We start from the raw sequence: 22,249 nt of genomic DNA on the forward strand, positions 1-22,249 counted from the left end.
ATATAATCTTTTTGCTGAAGGCAAAAGTGTCTGATTGCAGGGGAGTGTTTATTCTTGCCACAGATTCATATTAAATTAAATTATTGTAAGATTTACTGGAAAAAAGAATGAAGTGTTACATCAAATAGTTACTCGCCCAATCCACCCAAATAATATTTGTCCAACCCCTCGCACTGAATCAAAGCCCAGCATCTCGGCTCAAGTCTAGACTTCTATTTTGATTGAGTAAAGCTTGCACATAGGAGCCCAGTACAGTGTGGGAACAAAGTGGAACACAAGATGGTGCTGATATGATAAAAAAAAAGTGAGAGGGGCAGTGATACAGATGATAGACTATCCAACAGGATGCCTCGTGCGTGATTTGTAAAGATAAATGTGAAGATGTTCTACCATCACTTCTGTTTGCCCTGATCTGTGAGTGGCACTCTGTGGCACAAATCTATCAGCACGATTGTGTGTACTCATTTACACGCACTGAATTCTTTTTTTGTTGAAGCCTTACATGCACGACTGTAGGGGTTCAACACTTTGCACTTTTTTAAATGCAAGAACACTGCGATTCCAATATCTTCATTCGTACTCCAGGTGTTCCTGAATAAGTTTGTTTACCATACGCCCCCTCTAAATAAAACTATTCATCTATTTACTTTTTATCCAATCTATAAAATCGAAGTTTGTACTGCTATTCATTTCACCAAATGACACCTCTGTTCTTAAATCTGCCTTTAAATTTGAAAATATTGGATGTAATCAGGTTTCTTTTTACCTTTTGATCTTTCACTGAGATCCAAAGTGTTGCCCCTCGCTGAGACTTCTCAGTACCACAGGCTTCTGCTTGTGCTCAGTGTGTTTTTCTTAGGAAGGTGCTTTGTGATGCTGAAAGACACGTTCTACACCTGTTGTTGACGTATAGGAGCATTATAGAAAATGATTGAGAAGCTGTTGAGGAAATGTTCTTGAACTGAGGTCGTTGTGCAGACTGAGATGATGTTATTTCTCGCCCAGTTACTTAAGTGTGACTCTTTAGCTAAGCTACATCACACATATAGCCTCCATTAGGGACACATTTCAAGAGGACTGCTGCTCAGCAACATGTTGCAGCATATAGCTTGCTTCAAGCTGAATCTGCTGGTTTTAATAATCTGACAAAAATGACTGTTGTGTGGATCAGTACAATATGTAATGGCTAAGTGTAGCGATTATATTAACCTATGCATTAATTAAGTGTCAGGTCTTAGTGGGTGCTGGAGGACAGCGGTAATTGGCACGGATGCTGTACAAAGAAACGGTGCTTGTTGTTATCTAGAAATGCAATCGGTGTGTGTGTGTGTGTGTGTGTGTGTACTTTATACTCTGTGTGTTACAGCGACTGTGTGTGTGTGTGGGGGGGGGTGTTTGTTTGTGTACAGTATAGGTAGTGAAGAGAATGTGATGTAGATATGGTGATACAAGCAACACGCTGCTGACAGACATCCCGCTTGGCAGCAGATGGATTGTTTGTGTCAATGAGCCAGACAGTGAATCATCATCGAGTGCTGCACTTGATTCAACCTGACCTCTGATCCCCACATGTCCATAGACTATATATATATATATATATATATATACACTCCTTCTGTACAACAGATTAATCATTTGAAGCGAGCAGCACGGCGAACAGAACAGCGTCTTGTAAGTGATAATAACTTCTCTGGGGAGTGATAAGTACATGTAGGAGTACACAGGGTTTTTTGCATGGGAAGGAGAGAGAAGACAAGAGAGATAACTAATAGATTCACTGTGTGTGTGTGTATGTAAAGAGGGATGGTTCAGGCTTTTGTATGAGAGACAGAGGGCGGGGGAGAGAGAGAGAGAGCGAGAGAGATAGGGGACTCGGCGATGGCAGGAACCATGGTGAGTGGAGTTAGACCGACTAAAGAGAAGCTGAGGCTTTGCCGTGATATTGGATTGGTGCTGAAAGCAGAGCGTTGCACACACTGAAACCTGAAAGGCTCCCTAAATCAAGACAGAGAGAGAAGCTTTAGAGAACTGCGCCTTTTTTCCACAGAAGTCAGTAGTTTCATCTTGACAACGCAGAATAGAAACATCTTACACTCCATCACAACATTGTGGAAGAGTCAGAAGCGAGCCCGAGGAGAGGCTCTCCGTGGTTTTCTTTCAGGTCGTCCTTGGGGAATGTTGACGAGCTTCTGGAAACCGCTGTCTGAGAGTCCGCAGCCTTCCCCTGATCTCGTACAAGATGCCAGTGATGAAGGGCCTCCTTGCTCCACAAAACACCTTCTTGGAAACCATTGCAAACCACTTTGATGGCACTCGTAAGTATACTTTGTAGAAGATATCTCACTAATACTCTACAGTTTGTCCCTGCAAAACCTGATGTTAATGTTAATGACTTGTCAAGGGAACTAAATTACAGTGCATGTACCAATGGGCATTTTTGAAGCTTGCATTTTAAATGTAATTTGTGGGACAAACAAGACATTCAGTGCATCCTTTGTGTACATCTTTGGACAAGCTGCGCTGGTTCTTTGGGCGTACTGTATCACCACTATTCACATCAGTACTGCAGTCAATGTGTGTCAAACTTTTTTTTCACCATAGACACACGTGAACACACACAAATTAAAATTGTGACGTCAGCAAATAGATTTCTCCCAGTTTTTGACGCTCCAACTCGACCAGTTAAGCTTTTAGGAGTTTAGCCTTTGGCGTTTTTGTAACCTAGTTTAGGATTCGGGACTGGCACTGAAAAAACGCCGCTGTCGACAAATGCGTCCAACGGTAGAGAGATCCAATTATGAGACTGTAAGTGGTGACAGTAAACCAGGGCTGGAAATGGAGACGGGCAAGTGCCATAGAATGATGTATTGGAGCTGAAGAGACACTTGTTGAGCCGCAGAGCTCCTTGTTAGGATGTCAGTGAGGATTGTTCTTCAAAACACACAAAGAAATGTTAAATGAATCCTTCAGCGGTATTATTAAATGCTTGTCATGTGAATCTACCAAACAAATAATATCCTAGTAATGTCTGCATGTTTTCAGACGGTTTAACATGTTTCTTAAATATTATTCTTCAACATTAAACTTTAAAACATGTAAGGCTCTATTTTCAAGGCAAGATACGTTGGTGTCTCTTGATCTTGGATTTTTAAAATTTGGACATCCTTTGAGTGTTTTTGTGCCATGCATAGAGTGCATGGTGTAAGGGAAGCAGGAGAGGCACAGCTAAATGGAATGTAAATGAAAATGAGGTGAAGGAAGTGTTAATAGTTTGGTGAAAATTTGCTTTTTTACTCTCAGTCAGACCCAGATCTGTTTCAGCACAGTGTCACTCATTTAATAATTAGGCTATGTGATTCTGCAAGCAAGCACATTCAAATATACTTGATAGATGTGTACAGCAATTATTACGAAATAATACTAAATGCTATAACTGAAAACCTAATTAAACATTAAACACTACCACAATACGAAGCAAAGCTTTACTCACAAAACGTAACCATTTTTTTGTTTTTGCTATTGTGAAAACCTTGAAAAATATTCAAGATTATGCATCAAAAACTTAACATGACGGGAGTTTCAAGACCTCCACAAATGTAAATTCACCTAACACACCTGCAAACCGGTTCTGCTCTTGTGTTGCCACTCAGACAGCAATCTTAGTTTCCTAATTGGAAAAACCAAGCTCCTTGTTTTATACAGTGTTTTACTCCACATAGCTCTTTTTGTGCAGAGCTTAACAATTAGACAGTTGTTTAATTTCTCGCCTCGACAGTAATGATGTTCACCCACTGTTCATTCATTTCGACCCGTGTTTTGTTGTTTTGTGTGTGTTCCTGTCCTGCCCTCCCAGTCCAACTCTGTTAGTCATCAGCAGGCACTTCTCAGCTCTTTCCAGAACACGATGAAAGGTGTGACAGACTCTGTAGGGGTCAGACTGTTCATGTCCTTTACAACATTACAAATTCAGTGTGATGACACTATTGCTGTCACACACTCAAAAAATCCCTTCTTCACATTGTCTCGCCCTTGCTTTCTATATGACACACACGCACACACACACTTGCGTACACGTGCGATAGCGCTGCAGACATTTTCTCAATCCAAGCTGCCACAATACCTCTGTATCAGATGTGCAGACGGGGGCGGATTGACCAAGTAGCTGAGTGGGAGGTGAAAGGACCAACTGACCAAAAGATGGCTTCAGAGCAGAGCACTATTTAATCCGAAAAACTGCCTTCAATCTGTCTCGGTTAAAATAAAAAGTCTTTCTGCATGGTGCCATCTCTTTGGAGACAAGGGGACAATTGTTTCAACTCATAGATCTCTCTGCAGAAGAAATAACACAAATATTGAGGCTGGGTTCAGGGGAATGGACTTGGTGTTCACATGGCACTGGTATTTGCAGGGACATTAATTAAAAGGAATTATGCCTCCGACAAGAGCCAAATTGAATACCATCGGTCTTGCTCAGTCAACTGAAATACTTAAATCATTGGTTTAGTTAATTCACCTCCAAATATGTCAGCAATTTCAATTGATGGTTTAGAGTGACACTCATGATGTATCTTAACGTTTTCTTAAGAGTATCATACACCTGGATCTTAAATTGTTTCAGTGATATAATAGTACAGCACCAGCCATCAAGCTGTAGCTTTTCTTTCTGTTTTATCCCTCCTTTGTCGACAGTCTCTTCTGCTAATTGTCCTGCAGTAGGTGTTGAAATGACATCTTTCTCCTCCCCATAAGTGCCGTCCTGTATAATTAGCAGTAAGAGTCATTGAGTTTGAGTGACTGCACTTTAACTGTGAAGAAGCAAATGTATTAGATGAATGCCAAGTGGAATTAGAGACGTAGCAATGACATTTAAAAAAAAAAAAATTTGTATTATCAGGATTTACAACATGCACTGATTTTCTGAGCTTCAACATTTACTGACAAGAAAGACATCAGTGAGTAAGTTTCACAGATAAACAATCATTTTTTCCAGTCAGTAACATGAAGCTATAGAAACGGGATGAGGGGAGGAAAGAGAGGAAAAGCGGGAGAGACAGGACCTGACAATTGGCGGGTAAGGGATCCGACCAAGATACTCGTGAAGATTACAGTTGAGGCAACAATCTATTGATAAAGAGGCAATTGAAAGAAATCTGCTGAAAAGCCTTCAGTTTTATATAAATTTGATATTTTAGTAAATCCTCACTCGTTCATGTTGTATAAGCACTTCAGCAATCATCCGTTAAATGTGTTGAGTGTGAATCAGAAACGAGACCAAAGCTTCAGATCCTTTATTGGCTCCATCTGTGTTTGGGAGGGCACGGTGTCTCGGTGACCCCGTAGATGCAAATTGCAGCATTGCCATATGTTTTATTTTTCTCGAAAACAAGTTGCTATGGCAACGTGAGAGTGGAAAAGATCTTAATTTCCTCCTTTGTTTCTCGTGAGATAAACAGCTTATCAGAATGTCCACGCATCACCAAATCGCTCTTCCTCTGGAACGAACACTTAACACCTCCTTAATTATTTTTGGTTTTAAAAAATGGATGGATAAGGTGCATCTACAGCTACTTGGTGTTATCTGTGTTTGTTTAGTCTCTTATATAGAAAGAACACAGAGCATCGCTCTCGTTTAAACCGGCTGCGGGGGCCTACAGGTGTTCAGTGTTGTCTTTGCAGCTATATCATAATTAAAGTGTTTTGCAGCATAGTGTTTGGATTTGAGTCAGCTTGCATTCAGAGAGCGACTGAACAAATAAATGAAAGAAGACACCATTCAGTGGACTCGGCCCATCTGTCTAAATACTGAAGGGATATTCGAGGTTATATGCAGACGAGTGGAAGCAGACGTGCATTAGTCAATGAATGGCTGCGAGATTTTGCTTTTGTTTTTTTATGCATAACCCCCATATCATTTACTCCTACAAATCATTCTGTAGTTTCTAAAGAGTGGATATAAATTTAGCGAAGCTACAAACTCTAAATTCTTATTTTAACTGATGACAGCTTTTCAAGTAGGAGATTACTCATACAGCGTTCCCCAAAAAGCTATCTTTTGTATGGTGTCCATGGACAGAAAACCTGCAAATCCATTCAGTCTTTGTGCACATTGATAGTACTTATAGTACATTAACACAATATTTTCTTTCAGACGAGGCTTTTCATTTTGAAGTATCTCTCTGAACCATAGACTGCCCGTCTTCTCAATCATTATTTCTTAGGCATAAAATCATCTTTTAGACAGAAGTATTCTCTCTCTTGTCACGTACTGTTATGTAATACCTGAATATTAAAACGTTTGCTTCTCAGCAGAGTTAGAAAGAAAAACATGTCATGTGTGTATGTGTGATTCTTTTTCATTTCCACAACAAGAGGCCCATTAATACTTTTTACATTGCTTCTTTCATCTGTACAAAAAATGATCTGTACAAAACTTCCTGGAGTCTTGGCTGGTTGCCTGGCAACTGCACATTTATTAAGTCCACATAGCTGAAACAGTCCTGCACTAAATCATAGCTGAATTTCCAATGTTTCTGTTTCTGTTTTAACGATTTTAGAGAGGCATTGATTCAAATTTTATGGCCATTTTGGAGGATGTAATGTGTGGTGCTGTTGGACAGTATTGCATTATAACATAGAAGCGTTGCTATTATTTAGCCGACACTCACTGATATAAATGGACAAAATGATTAAAACAACCAATACAGTCCAACAGCAGCACAAACTGCATCCTCCAAAGTGAGCGTGAAGTTGAACAAAACAGTTTGGGAGTGAATTGCTTCCCCAAGTGAAGGAGTTCAAGTATCTCAGGGTCTTGTTTACTCGCGCTGCTCTCGTGTTCTCGCGGTAAAAGGAGCCAGTTGAGGTGTTTCAGGCATCTGATCAGGATGCTGCAGTGGGCGCCTTCATTTGGAGGTTTTCGAGGCACGTCCAACTGGCAGGAGACCCCGGGGGCAGGTATACCCAGAACACGCTGCAGAGATTAGCTAACACATCTCATCCGGCTTTCAGTAGCTCTGGAAAAAGTTGAGGGACATCTGTAGCCGACTATACCTCGCTTCACCTGCTGCCACCGCGACAAGGCCCCAGATAAGCGCCATAAAGGGGATGGATGGATCTTTTAAAAAGACTGTGTGTGTGTGTGTGTGTGCGTGTCTGTGTGTTTGTAAAATACATTGCATAACCGGTGGCTGGATGAAAACATGCTCTGCATGCTAAGGGCCAAAGCCTCACTGAGGCCCGAGCCTCCCATGGATCCAGCTGGAGCCCTGCATATAGAGACTGAATACACACCACTAGCTTACTCCAAAGCCCTCTCTGATAAACACTAGACTATACCAGGGCTCTGAGCTGAAGGCAGACAGGATGACTCAGAAAAAAAAGAAGTTGTTTTTTGCTGGTGCAACAACAAATAAAACAAATCTGGAGAGAAGTATGTCGAGGAAGTGAGGAGCGGGAAGGGAACCTGGTCGCCATGTCTGATTGTTACTCCTTCAGAGCGCTTTCTTACAGAGCTGCAGCTTGGTGTGTCACTGCTGTGCATTTAGAAAAGCACAGCTTTTTACCTCTTATTTCTTTCGCAGATAGTAACTTCCTGCTGGGAAATGCTCAGGGGCGTCACGGCTACCCCATCGTGTACTGCTCTGATGGGTTTTGTGAGCTGACCGGCTTTGTACGGACTGAAGTGATGCAGAAAACTTGTACGTGCGGCTTCCTCCATGGAGCCGAGACCAATGAGAGTGTCGTCCAACAGGTACACAAGGCTCTGGAGGGCCAGCAGGAGTACCAGGGAGAAGTCTGCTTCTGCAGGAAAAATGGTGAGGATCATATTATGCACATGTTGAGAAGCTGAGATGGCCATGCACTCTGAAACACACACGTTTTAATATTGTTTCTAAACCTGACCTAAAACGTATTCGTACATTGGTGATGACGTCCTGAATTTAACCCATTTACCTGGCCTTTCTTGTGAAAACAAATATGTTTAAAGGAGGGTGAGGTGAGGTGAGGTTAGCTATACAAGTAAAAACAAAACATTGTTATTCCAGTGTTAATATAAATTTAAGTCATAATGTTATGGAGAAGAGCAGTCGTGCGGTATTGTTGGTTTCAATCTCAGTTTAATAACCTTTTTTTAATATCCTCAGGAAATACATTTTGGTGCCTCCTTGATATTGTGCCAATTAAAAATGAGAAAGGAGAGGTGGTGCTCTTCCTCTTGTCCTTCAAAGACGTCAGTGAATCATATGGGAAAAGCCATCTCTTCAGCCAAGCAGACGGTGAGGCCTGGCTCCTATAGCTTTTAACTCTCTTTTAACATGGCATTTACATTAATGCTGTGAGTGTCTTGATTCTGCTCACAGGTACGTCAGAGGCTGCTCACCAGAGCAGGAAAACCAATCGTTCGCACTTTTCCCAAGCTCGAGAGAGGGGGAGGACTATTCTGCACCACCTTACCAACCAGTTCACCAAGAGGGGCAAGAGAAAACTGCCCGATGTGAGCGCAAAGCCCTGGATCATTAAGATCATTAAACACACAATATGAACACAGTATGAGTCTCAATATTTCATTATTCACTGTGACTGAGTGATGCTTGGCTATTTTCCTTAGGATACAAGCACAGCTGTCCAATCAGCAAGCCCATAGGGAATGCATAGTTTGTTCAGGTCTATTCAAAATGTATTCAACATGTTATGGAGATGATGATGATGAAGACAGATGATGATAGGCAGGTGTACACCCTCAGTGTTTCATGCTGAGCTAACTAATGACAGGCGCTGAAGAAAATGCATATCATTATTTGTATTTTTATATATTTCCAAGTTTGGTTTCTTTTATCCAAAGAAGTCATTACACATCAGGGTTAAAGGTGGACGCAAATATAATGCAAGTTTCTCTGCAACTGTGTCAACTCAGCACCGGGAGGAACACTCTCATACATTTCCATTTTTCCCAGAGTTCAATTTCTTGTGAGGATTTTCTCTGTGATTTATATGCCACCTGTCTCTCAGAGTGTGTTTCAGAAACCGTCTCTACCCGAGTACAAGGTGGCAGCTGTGAAGAAGTCACGTTTCATCCTGCTGCACTACAGCATCTCCAAGGCCTTGTGGGACTGGCTGATTCTACTGGCGACCTTCTACGTTGCTGTCGCTGTGCCTTATGACATCTGCTTTGTCAGTCACGATCAGGGCGGCGACTATCACTCACTTGTCAACCGAAGCACCATCGGCAGTGACATCGTGGTGGAGATGCTCTTCATACTCGGTACGATGTATATTTATTTGATTTTTGTTATCGTTTGTTTGCAGTCATGTCGGTCAAGTCTTTCTCCGGGTACGAGGCAAAGTCTATATTTAGTCTATAATTAGCAGCTCGTACCAGTTTAAGGTTAAATAACATCTCCTGCACTGATCGCATGCTGCACACCAGCCGACCTTTCCTTCGAGGCATCCTGAGCAGCATCGTGCAGAGACAACAATGTTCAGTTTGAATTAAGAAAAACTATATTTATCAGTGCCGCTGCAGTGGTTTCCCTGGCGATGGCTAACACGTACACGACTACGGATCCCGTCTCTGTTGCCCCAGGTTACGAATCACAATTAGATTTCTCTCACTTTGTTCCACTTTTCCTCCGAACAAAGTGTGATGGCACATCTGTCGCGAGGCCCTGTGACTTCCAATCTCTCAACAAGTTTGGAGACAAAATTAGCTCACCTGGTATCACGTGCTGTTGTTCTATCTTTGCTTTTAGTGAAAGTAATTTCATCAGTGAGGTTCTGTACAATCTCTATACAATCTCTATACAATCTCTATACAATCTCTATACAATCTCTATACAATCGTATTGCAGTGAACGAAAGAGGAGATTGTCTTTTCAGTGTAGTGAAAAGCTAAATAAACTGGATGTGTGACAATATATGTGTGCTAGGAAATACTGCTAATGTCCATTTCAGCCTTCAATTTAATGTGTTTTCTAATCATGATTTATTTTTCAAATAATTCTAAAGTATTCATTATTAATTAATCAACTTGAATTATTTGTGTTTGTACCTTAGCTATAGTCTAAGTGAACTCATGAACTCAACCCTAAATGTATAATGCAATCACAAAAGGTTCTTTTAATGTTTTATTTCTTCCTTGCCAGATATCATCCTGAATTTCCGTACCACCTACGTGAGTCAGTCGGGTCAGGTGGTGTACGACGCCCGTTCCATCTACCTCCATTACTGCACCACTTGGTTCTTTGTGGATCTGATCGCAGCGCTGCCCTTTGATCTTCTCTATGCTTTCAACATCACTGTGGTGAGATTACATATCTCGAAGTACAGTATGCCCCGAGGTTTGATACTTTATTCAGGGCCATAGCCAGCGATGTGTTAGTGGTGTTGTTCCCTCGGAGCATTGGACTGAAGATGATTATCCCTCTACACTCAACCACCTCACTGAGCATTGTCGCTTGTCTGCTCGCTTCCATTTTATCCTGCAGATAAACACTAGTGCTTCTCTTGCATTAGTCTTACTTTGCTGCAGGCCTCAGCTGACTCACAAAGACATCTCTCTCTCACACTTTACACTCTTCTGTTTGCCACCGTATTTTATGAAGTAAAACTTCTTTATCTTATTGTATTTTTAATCTTCTATTTTATTTTGTTTAAATCTTTATAACACATTGACGTGTGCCTATTTACGTCATCTTTGTGTTTCTTTCATATCTTGTCTTATTGAATTTCTGTCTAATGTCTAACTTGCTTTGCCTCTAATTACAGCCTTGGTTTTGTTGAAATGTACCCTGGATAACAACTTTCCTGTTCACTGTAACATTAAATTCAGAGCAAGTGCTTGACAAAAGGGAAAATTTGAAAACACTGAATAAAGATTCGAAGTGAAAAGAGGATGGGTCACAGGTTATACTTACAAATATGCAATACAAAATGATCCAGCTTGCATGTTTTGCTCTCTATCTCTCTCTCTCTTCACTCAGACCTCGCTGGTGCACCTGTTGAAGACGGTTCGTCTGCTGCGTCTGCTGCGCCTGTTACAGAAGCTGGATCGCTACTCCCAGTACAGTGCTGTGGTCCTGACCCTGCTCATGTCTGTGTTTGCTCTGCTGGCTCACTGGATGGCTTGTGTCTGGTACGTCATCGGACGCAAGGAGATAGAGAGCAGTAACCCCGTTACCTGGGAAATAGGTGAGCACATTGTATGCGTGTTTGACAGCTCCAACACCACTGAATCAAGAATATAATGTTCTTCCTTGCTCACTAAGCTTTGCTGAGACCAAAGGGCCAGGACTGCACATCTCTAGTCGTGCTTGAATGCCCAAAAGGCCTAAGCATCATTTCAACCTCTAGCTTGTCTCCTCTCAGCACACAGGAAGTTTAGGTCACAGACTAATTCCATTATATCACCAGTAATACGTTATATCATTTTATTATATCACCCATTTTATTACCTACCAAAGGAGAAAGGGGTCATCCATCGAAGCAGATAAGTCGCTTCCATTATTCTTACACAACCATCTTCTGACCGCTTCCACCAGGCTGGCTTCAAGAGCTGGGAAAGCGTTTGGAGACCCCATACATCAACAGCACCAGGGGTGGCCCCTCCATCCCTAGCGCCTACATCGCCTCTCTCTACTTCACCCTCAGTAGCCTCACCAGCGTCGGTTTTGGCAACGTGTGTGCCAATACAGATGCCGAGAAAATCTTCTCCATCTGCATTATGCTCATGGGCGGTGAGTTTACTTGTGATCACAGCAAAAATTCCCTGGAATTAAAAATAAATGCCGTGAGAATATCATAACGTTGCGTCCCTCTCCCACCTCCAGCCCTGATGCACGCAGTGGTCTTCGGCAACGTGACGGCCATCATCCAGCGCATGTACTCACGGCGCTCTCTCTACCACACCCGAATGAAGGATCTCAAGGACTTCATCCGTGTGCACCGGCTCCCTCAGCTGCTGAAGCAGAGGATGTTGGAGTACTTTCAGGCCACTTGGTCTGTTAACAATGGCATCAACGCCAATGAGGTGGGTGAAGAATCACAAGGACAAAGACACCATTTGCCTGTGATCTCTTCAAACATTTAAGCCCCTCATGAGATTTTTTTCTGTTAAAGTTACTGTGAAGAACTTTTATGAGACAGTCTCATACTATACTGATGCATCTGTATGTTATGATCTACATGAGTAAACCTATACCATCAGCGAGAGGATTGGCTTTTTCTATAAAGTCATTTTTAGGTGCCACCGGGTTGGATTCAGGCGAAATCAGTCAAAATCATGCAAGTTCACCAGATATTCCCTCAGTTCAGACAGACCCAGATCCATCTTCCTTGTCGCTATACCTCCACTACTGCTTTTGTCCACAGGGACCGCCAAAATCAACACAAAATAAGAGTTCCTCGTAGTAGCTTTAAAATGAGTAAACTGGACATTATGTGAGCTGCAGAAATGTCTTTTCCATGAAGAAAAATTACATTCTGTGCGGGTACTAGATTCTCGATTCGGGAAACGTCATCCTTAAATTGTGGGTCACCTCAAATTCTCTGCTGTCTCATTCCACTTCCTGAAGTAGAGGACGCTTTGTTGCAAATAGAACTTCAGTAACGATGCCAGAACCGATCGAGGAGAAGTTCCCTGTAATTACAGGAGTAGGAGTTGAAATAGAGAGAATACTCATTAACACCCTCACAGCCACCATCTGTACATAATTAATTCACTGTCGAAGGTAACAGACAGAGCCACTGATTTCTGAGAACATGCTGGCTTTAACACTTTGTGTCTGTTTGCTTGGCACGTCATGTGAGTGCATCAACCTTATTAACCACAATCTGTGCCCTTTTTCTTTTCTTTTTTTTTGCTCCAGCATTTAGTAGAAACATTCAAATCCCTCATGTATCCAGTTCCAAGTACCTCAAGGTGAATATGTTAAATTCAAAACAGAAGTGTTTTAGGAAAGTCCCTTTTGGAGCTGGACCAAGTGATGTTTGACCACAGGGGCAGAGAGAGACTCCTGAAATAGAGCAACATGAGTATCCCACTGTAGTCACATGCCTTTTACAGTAGCTCTGGTTTGGTCCCGACAACCTCTTGACTATAATATATGTGTGTTCAGCTTGCTTGATGCAAAGAGGAACCTCAGCTGGCCTCGAGATTCAATCATACGGTTGATGTGTGGACTGAACGACTAAAACTATGAGCTGAAAGCTGCAGAGATGGGTGTTCATTCCTGCCACCTGTCTACAACATATGTCTTCCATTCATGTTTTCAGTTGTTTTTGGCTTAAAGTATATATTTTCCAATTCAAATTTACCGTCGTCGTGCCTCGGCGGTGGATGTTATCGTGCTGACGTGCTGCTTTCGCTATAGCGGCCAGTGTAGACAAGAAGTTAGTGTTTGAGTCAATTAGTGACACATTTAATGAGGTCATTTGATTCAGTGTTTGAGTCAAGATTTTCCCCAATGGAGCAAGATAATACAGAGCCTTACATTGTTTATTAAAAACACAAAGAAATCAAATAATTTTTTAATAGACATTACGTAGTTTGTTGCTTTCACGAGTTTCTGAAGTGCTGATTTTCATCCTTTTCATGAAAGGTTGCGTAAAGGCTTGCATTTTAGTAGTAAAGCACATCAATAAAAAGAGGCAATGATCACTTAGAGAGGTGGGTGGGGGGGGGGTATTTTGTAAGTCCTGAAGAAATGTAGTAGATGCATTCCACTGGTGGTTAAAATCGTCCTTGTCCTCTTTCTTAGCTGCTGCATGACTTCCCAGATGAACTGCGAGCTGACATCGCCATGCACCTGAACAAAGACATCCTGCAGCTGCCTGTGTTCGAGCGAGCCAGCAGAGGGTGTCTGCGCTCCCTCTCCCTGCACATCAAGACTTCTTTCTGTGCGCCCGGGGAATACCTCATACGCCACGGAGATGCACTACAAGCAGACTATTTTGTCTGCTCTGGCTCCCTGGAGGTTCTGAAAGATGGCATGGTCCTGGCCATCCTGGGTCAGTGTGCACCAAGGTGTTAAACATTTCCTCTCTTATTCATTCTGCACCTTTCAGATTGTTTCAATTGACGATCCCTACAGGCAAAGGTGACCTTATTGGGGCTGATCTCCCGGAACACGACCAGGTGATCAAGACCAATGCAGATGTGAAGGCGCTGACCTACTGTGACTTGCAGTACATCAGTGTTAAGGCTTTGAGGGAGGTCCTTGGGCTGTACCCCGAGTACGGCAGCCGGTTCAGCTCCGACATCCATCACAACCTCACCTACAACCTGAGAGAGGGCAGTGAACCTGACGTAAGGCATTTGTTCTCACATTTAAAGAGTGGAAAACACAGTGTTTCATTTCTTTGCTCCCGCTCATTAACAACAACATAATATACTTTGCCACCAAATACAGAATGTGTGTGTAATACCGTGTTAATTTTGACTTGAATATCTCTAGGGAGTATCAAAATGTCCATGGTCTTCCAGGCTGCCTCAGGTATGTGTGCCTCACTGAGGTAATTACTTCAGCCGTCATCTGCTTCATGCATCTGGCAATCAGTTACAGATACACAATCTGTGTTTACATCCTACGGCATGAATGTGCTTCACTGAAAACGTCGAACTGTTGTGGTAAATGTGGTAAAAAGGATGCTGCTCAGTGCAGTGATGGAAACAGCCTATACCGTATATGGACTACATAGACGAGACCAATTAGGTAATCAAGAGATTAAAATTTAAGGTAAAATTAAGTGTACAAGTTAACTAAAGGATTCTGCAAGAGGAGCCTAAAATATGCCAGCATGGCACTGTAAGAATCAATAAGACAACACTTTTAAATCAATAAGAGGCAAAGAAGACTTTGCTACATTTGTCGATTCAAGTTTGTGTGCTCACAAAAACAGAAACTTAACCTTGCACACTGACAAAAAATAGAAATGACAACAATATCTAAACGTCACTTACAATGCAAGGCTGTAGCTGTTTCTTTTATATTTTGGGTTTCTCGTCTGTTGCAGAGGAGAAGGCTCTGCATTTACATTTTGATTTTTGCACTCTCTGAACATGCAAATTTGTGTTATTTTACCATAATTGAAATTAAATTGGCCTCATGGTGGGATTCCTTACATCAAATGGAATGCTACTCTATTGTATGTGTAATCCCTAATCTGATATGATGGGTATATAGTTAAAGCAAACACACAAACTAAATATTTTAGATCTTGCAGCTTCAATTCATTACCACAAATCAGAGAAAACATCTAACTTTCCATCCATCGTCTCCTCAGGGCCGTACTTCTATGGACCATAAACTGCCCTATATTGTTGAGGCAGATGAAGATTCCGAACGTGGAGAAGACATGAGACTCTCTCAGCAGAGGAGAGTGCCTCTGTTACAAGGATTAGGCAGCCCTGTTCGTCAGCCCTGCCTCAGCACCCTGTTAGGAGAGGAGCTCCGCCACATCAACGCACTCCGCATCTGTCGGTCACCCGTTCAGGGCGGCAGAGGCCACAGCCCCACTCCTCAGCCATTCGCCAATCAGGAGCTCTCACTTTCTGCTTTGCCCAGTGTTATCAGTGACCCAAACTTGAACCATCGGCCTGCCAATCTGCTCATGCCATCCTTGTCTTGTGTTAGTCCATTGGACCTTAGCCCCAGGTAACCACTTCATCCTGCTTTACCCAAATATGATTCGGTAATCTGTTTGCAAATATTTAAAATGACGTAACCCTGATTTGTGTCTCTGTTAGGGTCGTGGATGGAATTGAGGACAATGGTCACACATTTCAATTTAATGTAGAGCAGAGCGAGACAAAGTCTAATGTAACAGGTAAAGTCTCTCGGGCTGCACGGTGGATGAAACATGAAATATATGGGATTGGGGCAGCAAAAATATGAATTAAAAACACTACAGGAACAAATCCTTAACTCTAAATTATGTATGATCGAATACATGAGGGGAAATGTCAGATTTTTACACTTTGCGACTCATTTTTTGGTCTATATTCAAGCAGTAGCTATAATCCTACTCATTTGGGGTTATAATATATATTATATCGTGCATATAGAGGGTTATCTCAGATCAACTGTATGGTATAGCTCTGTTTTTTCATCCCTTTTCAGACCGGTTCCAGGTGAGTGCGAACCTGATTCTGGAGACGGAGGAAGTGAGACAGAACATCAGCAAACTGAACAAAGAGGTATGGTAAATATTAGACCCAACACATTAATATGAAAATAGAAAATGAAAATGATATCAATGCATTCATTTTTGGTTTATAAAATAGTGTTAGATACACTGTTAGAAGTTTTAACTGCTATAATAATTTTCCTCACCGTTTTTTTGTCATTCAGGAGTTACATAAAATGCTTAACAGACAGATATGTTCAACAGCCAACTTTGATTTTTTTTTTGTCTCAGGTGGGCAACTTGAACCAAGAAGTATCCAACCTGGCCAAAGAGCTCCACGACATAATGCATTTCCTCCAGTCTCATATGGCCATGCTCCATACCCCTCCAGTCTCCTCGTACTCCTGTGGCATACAGATGGTTCCCAGTCCTAGTGTGACATCTTCCAGCAACTGGCAGCCCCACGCCCCTTTAAATATCGCCACGGGTCTGCACCTCCATCATGAAACAATTAGCCATCCTGCCAGAAATGTGTGGGGCTGCAGTGGGATGCCCACCCAGGGCAGTAGTCCCACCTTGCTGCACTCTTCAAGCCCTGCGTCATCCTGTTTAGGCCTGTGCTGCTCTGAGCGAGAAGGGGCCGCAGCCCATAGGTTACAGTGCCAGTGTGGCCCCTTCCGAACCTCGAGAACAACTCCCAACTCTCCCTACATGACCCACTCGCATGCCCGGGGAGGTGCATCCCTCCTGGGCCTCAGCTCTGCCTTCAGCAGCATCCCAGTGGTTTGTCACGCCCCACATGTGCCGTACAATGCCTCTATTCCCACAATGAGCAACTCTCACCCTCTCTGTTCCCCAGTAAATTCTGCCTACGCTCATCCATCTCTGAGTGTTCAACCCAACTCTGCTCCCACACATAATCAGACCAACTCCCAGACACCCATCCATTCCTCCGTCACTTACTCTGGCCAGCCGCAGTATCGCACTGCCTTCAGCCCCCTCACCCCTTCAGCAGTCCACACTTCAACATGCATAGCACACAACCAGAGCCAACAGGGCTCTATCAATGCCCCCAGGCAAAATGACCCCGTAGGATGCAGCCCTGTCCACACACAGGACCTTGCATGTTCGCTGCTGAGCCAGGTGACAGATAGAGACTGTAGAGCTTCACTGTATCAAGAGAGGACAGACAGTCTTGAATCTCAGAATACGAGCAGCAATAGTCCAACTGTAGAAGTTCAATCACCTCGCTTGGATGTGGAGGGAATGCAAAGCCCACAGTGATGACCTCAGTGTCTTGTTGTGATGGATAATGCACAGCGGCCTGCTCATTATTGTGAAATAAACCACGACCGGCTGAGCAGGTCATGCGAAATAACACGCACACTGTGTATTAGCCTGCTTTTCACACAGATACTACAAGAATTAATATTTTGACTCAACATATATGATTTAAAACTGATTTTATTGCTGCTAAAAAAATAGTCCTTTGCTGTGCACGGACATCAGAGCTGCGTTCATAGCAGCGGTCTGCTAATAACAGACCATATCGCCCCTTAACTTACCAATCAGAGTCGATCAGGCTATTCAACAAAGCTGTGTAATAATGGATGATAATGATGACTTAATTGTACCTTCAAAATGGCAATCTCAGAGATTTTCATTAAAGTCAATGTCTGTTAAGACACTATCCATCGCTAAAGGAAGTAGCACATTGGTAATTGAGCCTATGGCCCACTGATGAAAGTATTGCAATTTTTATATATTTGCAGTATATTAAAAACTGTGTCTGCGGTGACATTTCTGGAAAAAATACCGTATTGCAGTTTTTTCTCCGTTGTATACACCCACAAAAAAAACAATTCTGAAAAATTGAAGCTCATTTATCAGCAAAGACAATTTCATAGTTTTCACTCAAATAGAAGAAATCTGCCACTTTAAAGACTTTTGGTGTACAGTTTCCATTGAGTAATGCTCCCTGCCCAAATGCACAAACAACTGCTGAAGTTTTACTGCCACAACAGAATAAAAGATTTTGTAAATCATTTTGTATTCCTGTTTTATATATGACAATGTTAACCAACATGTGCACCACTCTCTTTCTCTCTTTAGCGTCCAACACAGGATTATTTGGATATTTACAAAAGCAAGTTATCATGTACACTGAAAAGCATCAGCACGAGGGAGATTTTCTGCATACATGTTTACTGCTGTCATCACAGCAAGTATATAATTCAGTTTACATTGTTATGAGCAACTGTACGAGTGTGCAGCGCCGCTCAGTGGTGAGAGGGGGTTACAACTACAAAAGGCTGACATTTCGTCATGCACAGAATATGATAGTCCTCTAATTGTTCACCCTGAAACTGAGATAAAAGTGTGACAAACATAAAGGAGTACAACTGTGCAGTTGATGGGTAAAAATTACAATATTGTGCATTGTATATTTGCACTAGGGGGTTATTTTTATTATATGTTTTCTTTATTTTTTATTTTAGTCTTCATACAAGAAAAAAAACACGCACAAGACCAAAGTCCCACTATGGGCATTGCCACACTGTGATACATTTAATTTTAATATAGTTTCATTGGTAGCATGATTTTAATTTATTTTTTGATTTAAATTTTTTCATGCAGATTGTTACATGCATCCTTCTGAGTAAAGTCCTTCTGGGCAATATATCTCAGTCACATATGTGACATATATCAGTTGCATAAATATATATTTGATTTGGGTGAACCAGAATTCAAGCAAGATAAGTTCATTAGACCATGTGCCGCTTACTGATTCAAGCCTTGACCTCATCGTTCCTTAGGGAGTGACAGTTCTGATACTTCTACTTCTTTTTGCGCATTAATAATGATTAACAGTTCACTTCAACTTTTATAATGTTTAGGGCATAATAAAAACACTCAAACACACTAACACACCCTCCCCAGTGCGTCATACACTTGTGGTCAGCCTCACTAACGACAACAGCTAATTTTAATTGCTTTATATACTGGTAATATTTGATGAGTTGATTTATACTTTGTATTAATCATCTAAATCTGCAAAGCAACCAGTAACTAATGTTGGCAAATACATGCAGCGGAGTAAAAAACAAAGTGGCATAATATGGAAATGCTAAAATTGTAGTAAAGTACCGTAATAAACGTACTTTGTTCCATTCCACCAATAATCCAATTAAACTTGACAGTATTTTAGCTCTGGTGCTTTGCAGAGTTCAGGTTTTATCTTAAACATACATTGGGTAAATGATTAAGTTTAAATCAAGCATTCATGACATACTGCTGACTGATGCTATATTTGTACATTTGAAATCTGACTAAAAGGCCCTGTAGTGCAGAAAGTGGTGTCTCGTGCAGACAGCTGTTGTAATTGGTCAAACAGCCGCTGACTAAAAGTGGGACGTTCCCGGAAAAATCGCTAACCGGAAGGGAAGGCCAGAGCCTCAGCAGAAGAAGAAGACAGCCGCCGCCGATGAGACCAGCGACAGAAGAAAAAGTATTGTAAGTCAAACAACTTGAAATGATTGAAGATTGTGGTAAAGATGGACACTGAACGCATGTTGCGCTTTCTTTGTCGACGAGCTGTTCACCGTGTTTAGACACGCGCTGTCACATTTTGGTCAACCGATCAGCCAAGTCCGGGTTCAGTCGACACGTCCATCAGACGGGCTCGAGACAGGCTACGAGTCTCTAGCCCCGAGAGACCACGTAACGGGTCCAAAGAGCCTCGGCACAAACATCGCCGAGCAGAATATGACACAGGTTTTATTCCAGCTGCAGACACGACAACACGGCACATTACCAGAGTTTGTAAAAATGTCAAACAGCTGACGACGTGTGACGGAGAAAAGGAAAGTTGACTAATGACGTTATCGCTGCTAACCTAGCTAAAGCTATCAAGTTGTCGTTTCCACAGTTTAGCACAAACGCTTGTTGTCTGTTGTCGACAATAGACGTTAGCAAGCTAATGCTACGCAAATTAACGCTGAATTGTCAATATCAGACGTTAGCTATGCGACGTTAGTCACTAAGCTGCTTAGCACGAGTAACGTTAACAGTCAGTGCCCACGTTATTGATGGCGGTCGCTTTATTGTGACCGGCTTTCATAGCTAACGTCAACTATAACGTCATATCTTACCATCCACCATAGCCACGTTACTGTAGTAACAGCGAGCCTGTCCACCACATATCACTCCGCTTTAGACTTTAGAGTTGTACATGTAGTTCCATTGTAACCACGAATGACAACATTGGTGGCATGCACTAGCTTTAGTGGGGTAGTGCACTGCTATGCTCACTTCACTTTTTCCTTGAAGCCTTTAACTTGCGCACTCATCTGAGGTTTAATAGGTTTCAGTTTCTCACACTCTGGCCACTAAATGCCAGCTAGCTTGTACATTCACTCATTCAGTAGAGATGTCATTACTGCTGACCGCATTTGTCTTGTAATTGTGCCAGTTTAACATTGTTGTGTGAAGGTGCGTCTCCTTGCATTTAACAGCAAATGCGTTTCCACATGTTTTGTATGGTCTTGGCTCCTTTTGTTTATGGCAGAATAAGGGGAACTTAGCGTGGACCTTTGAGACGGAGAAGAGTTACTATTACTTTGCTCGAGTTCTTGTCGGTTTTATGAGGTATGGACCTTGTCCTTCTCAAGTGGTGACACATCTTGACAAACCAGCTCTGAAAGAAGCCCTGTGACCTAGTCCCCCCCCCGCATCAGTATACATAATATTTGGGTTTTGGTTTATGTGAGGACACCCCTCACTATGTTTCAGCCCTGTCTAAAGTTGTCGGTCGGTACTGTTGAGCTGATAGCTAGGGCCTAGTAATGTGCTCTATTTTCCCTAAAGTGTGTTATAGTCGTACTATGTGTATTTAGGCCGGTGGTGCTGAGCTGCCATCAACAACCTACATTTGTTATACCTGCAGGAAGGAGCAAATGTTGAAATGAAGCGCCTGTTTTCATGATTCACTAAAAACCTACTTGGAGAGAAACATCAAAGAGGAAGGGGACCACGGCTCTTTTAGACAACGAGAAGAACTTGAAAGACCATTTCTTGGAATGCTTTCACAGGTGCAGATGGGATTTTGTTTGAATTTCAACTAGACTGCACTTTGGTTTTAATGCATGAAGGAAGAATTTGTCAGATGTTTTTTTTTTTTTTTTTCTTGTGTCTTTACAAATGCCATGTTTAGAAAAACTGCAAGACTCAGCATTTATTATAAGATGCATCTCATATAGTGAGCAATTATGTAACTTGGTACCTTTTTTAATATTTAACTGCTTCAGTTGATAAACTTTATTAGTTTAGATTTTTTTTTGTGTGTGTGCAGGTTTTGACTGATGGTTAGCTTTATTTCCCTGTTTGGGTACAGAGCGGTTTAAGCTCATGAGAAAAGGAAGTGCCTGTGATTTCCTACTGGCCTTGCTAAAGTGCTAGCGATGAGTATCACGTTTGCTTTTCCTGTGTTACGTCCCCCGTTTCCCTGTCACTGTTTCCGAGGCCGTCCTCTGTTAGAAAGCTGAGCTGTCGAAGGCCTTTACCTTGGATCAACACCACTTCCTGTTTCATTAGAGCGCTCAAGGATTGTTCTGCATTTGTGTCTGTTGTTGATGCCTTGGAGCAAAAAAATGTTGCGTATGAAATATTGTCTTAGGTCTTGAATGCACGGCTTCATTACATGGGATTTTGCCACTTCTAGGTTAAAGTCTGGCCATTTGACATACTAGACAAAAGGAGGAGGGTGATGCAACCCTCCCCCATATCAGACACCACCAGTTCTTCTGGGACCCCACCCTTCAAATGAAGTGAGCAGCACAAGTCCCGTCTTGTGTTCGTGAAACTGGTATAGTGATGTTGTTTGACACTTAAATGGAATGTGTGAGTGACTGAGTTCAGATTTTCTCATTACATGATTATGATTTGAATAACATGGCCATGATTTGGCTCCGTGTATCTATACATCTGTTTAATTTGTGCACATGTTCTCATATTTAGGCGTTCGATGCCCCCGCTAAGTGCTTAGATGTCACGCTGGCAGCAGAGCATACAGGAGGCCGCGATGAATATTTCACAGGCTCTCCCTCTAGTCTGCTCCCCCCCCCCCCCC

At 42.1% G+C, this 22,249-nt stretch overlaps 2 protein-coding genes across 3 annotated transcripts in view; both read left to right on the forward strand.

The window, feature by feature from the left end:
• The first annotated feature begins 1,854 nt into the window (after positions 1-1,854).
• kcnh4a (potassium voltage-gated channel, subfamily H (eag-related), member 4a) lies at positions 1,855-18,139 on the forward strand. The gene is made up of 16 exons (XM_031867953.1): positions 1,855-2,315; positions 7,581-7,814; positions 8,145-8,276; positions 8,361-8,494; positions 9,010-9,262; positions 10,143-10,300; positions 10,980-11,187; positions 11,538-11,732; positions 11,826-12,025; positions 13,755-14,004; positions 14,088-14,302; positions 14,451-14,489; positions 15,280-15,650; positions 15,743-15,822; positions 16,116-16,192; positions 16,414-18,139. Exons 1-16 carry the CDS (start codon positions 2,240-2,242, stop codon positions 17,404-17,406), a joined length of 3,615 nt encoding a protein of 1,204 aa, XP_031723813.1. The 5' UTR covers positions 1,855-2,239; the 3' UTR covers positions 17,407-18,139.
• A 1,397-nt stretch (positions 18,140-19,536) lies between these two features.
• Positions 19,537-22,249, forward strand: part of rab5c (RAB5C, member RAS oncogene family) — an 8,728-nt gene continuing 6,015 nt past the window's right edge. Inside the window, exon 1 of one of the 2 annotated variants that reach the window (XM_031867735.1) lies at positions 19,537-19,635. The gene's annotated coding sequence lies outside the window, so the exon portion shown is untranslated. Of the gene's footprint in view, positions 19,636-19,677; positions 21,213-22,249 lie in introns of those variants that run through there. The other variant, XM_031867736.1, reaches the window with a different exon arrangement.

Source organism: Anarrhichthys ocellatus, unplaced genomic scaffold (genome assembly GCF_004355925.1).
Source record: "Anarrhichthys ocellatus isolate YVR2014 unplaced genomic scaffold, GSC_Weel_1.0 scaffold40, whole genome shotgun sequence".
In the NCBI taxonomy this organism is placed as follows: Eukaryota; Metazoa; Chordata; class Actinopteri; order Perciformes; family Anarhichadidae; genus Anarrhichthys; species Anarrhichthys ocellatus.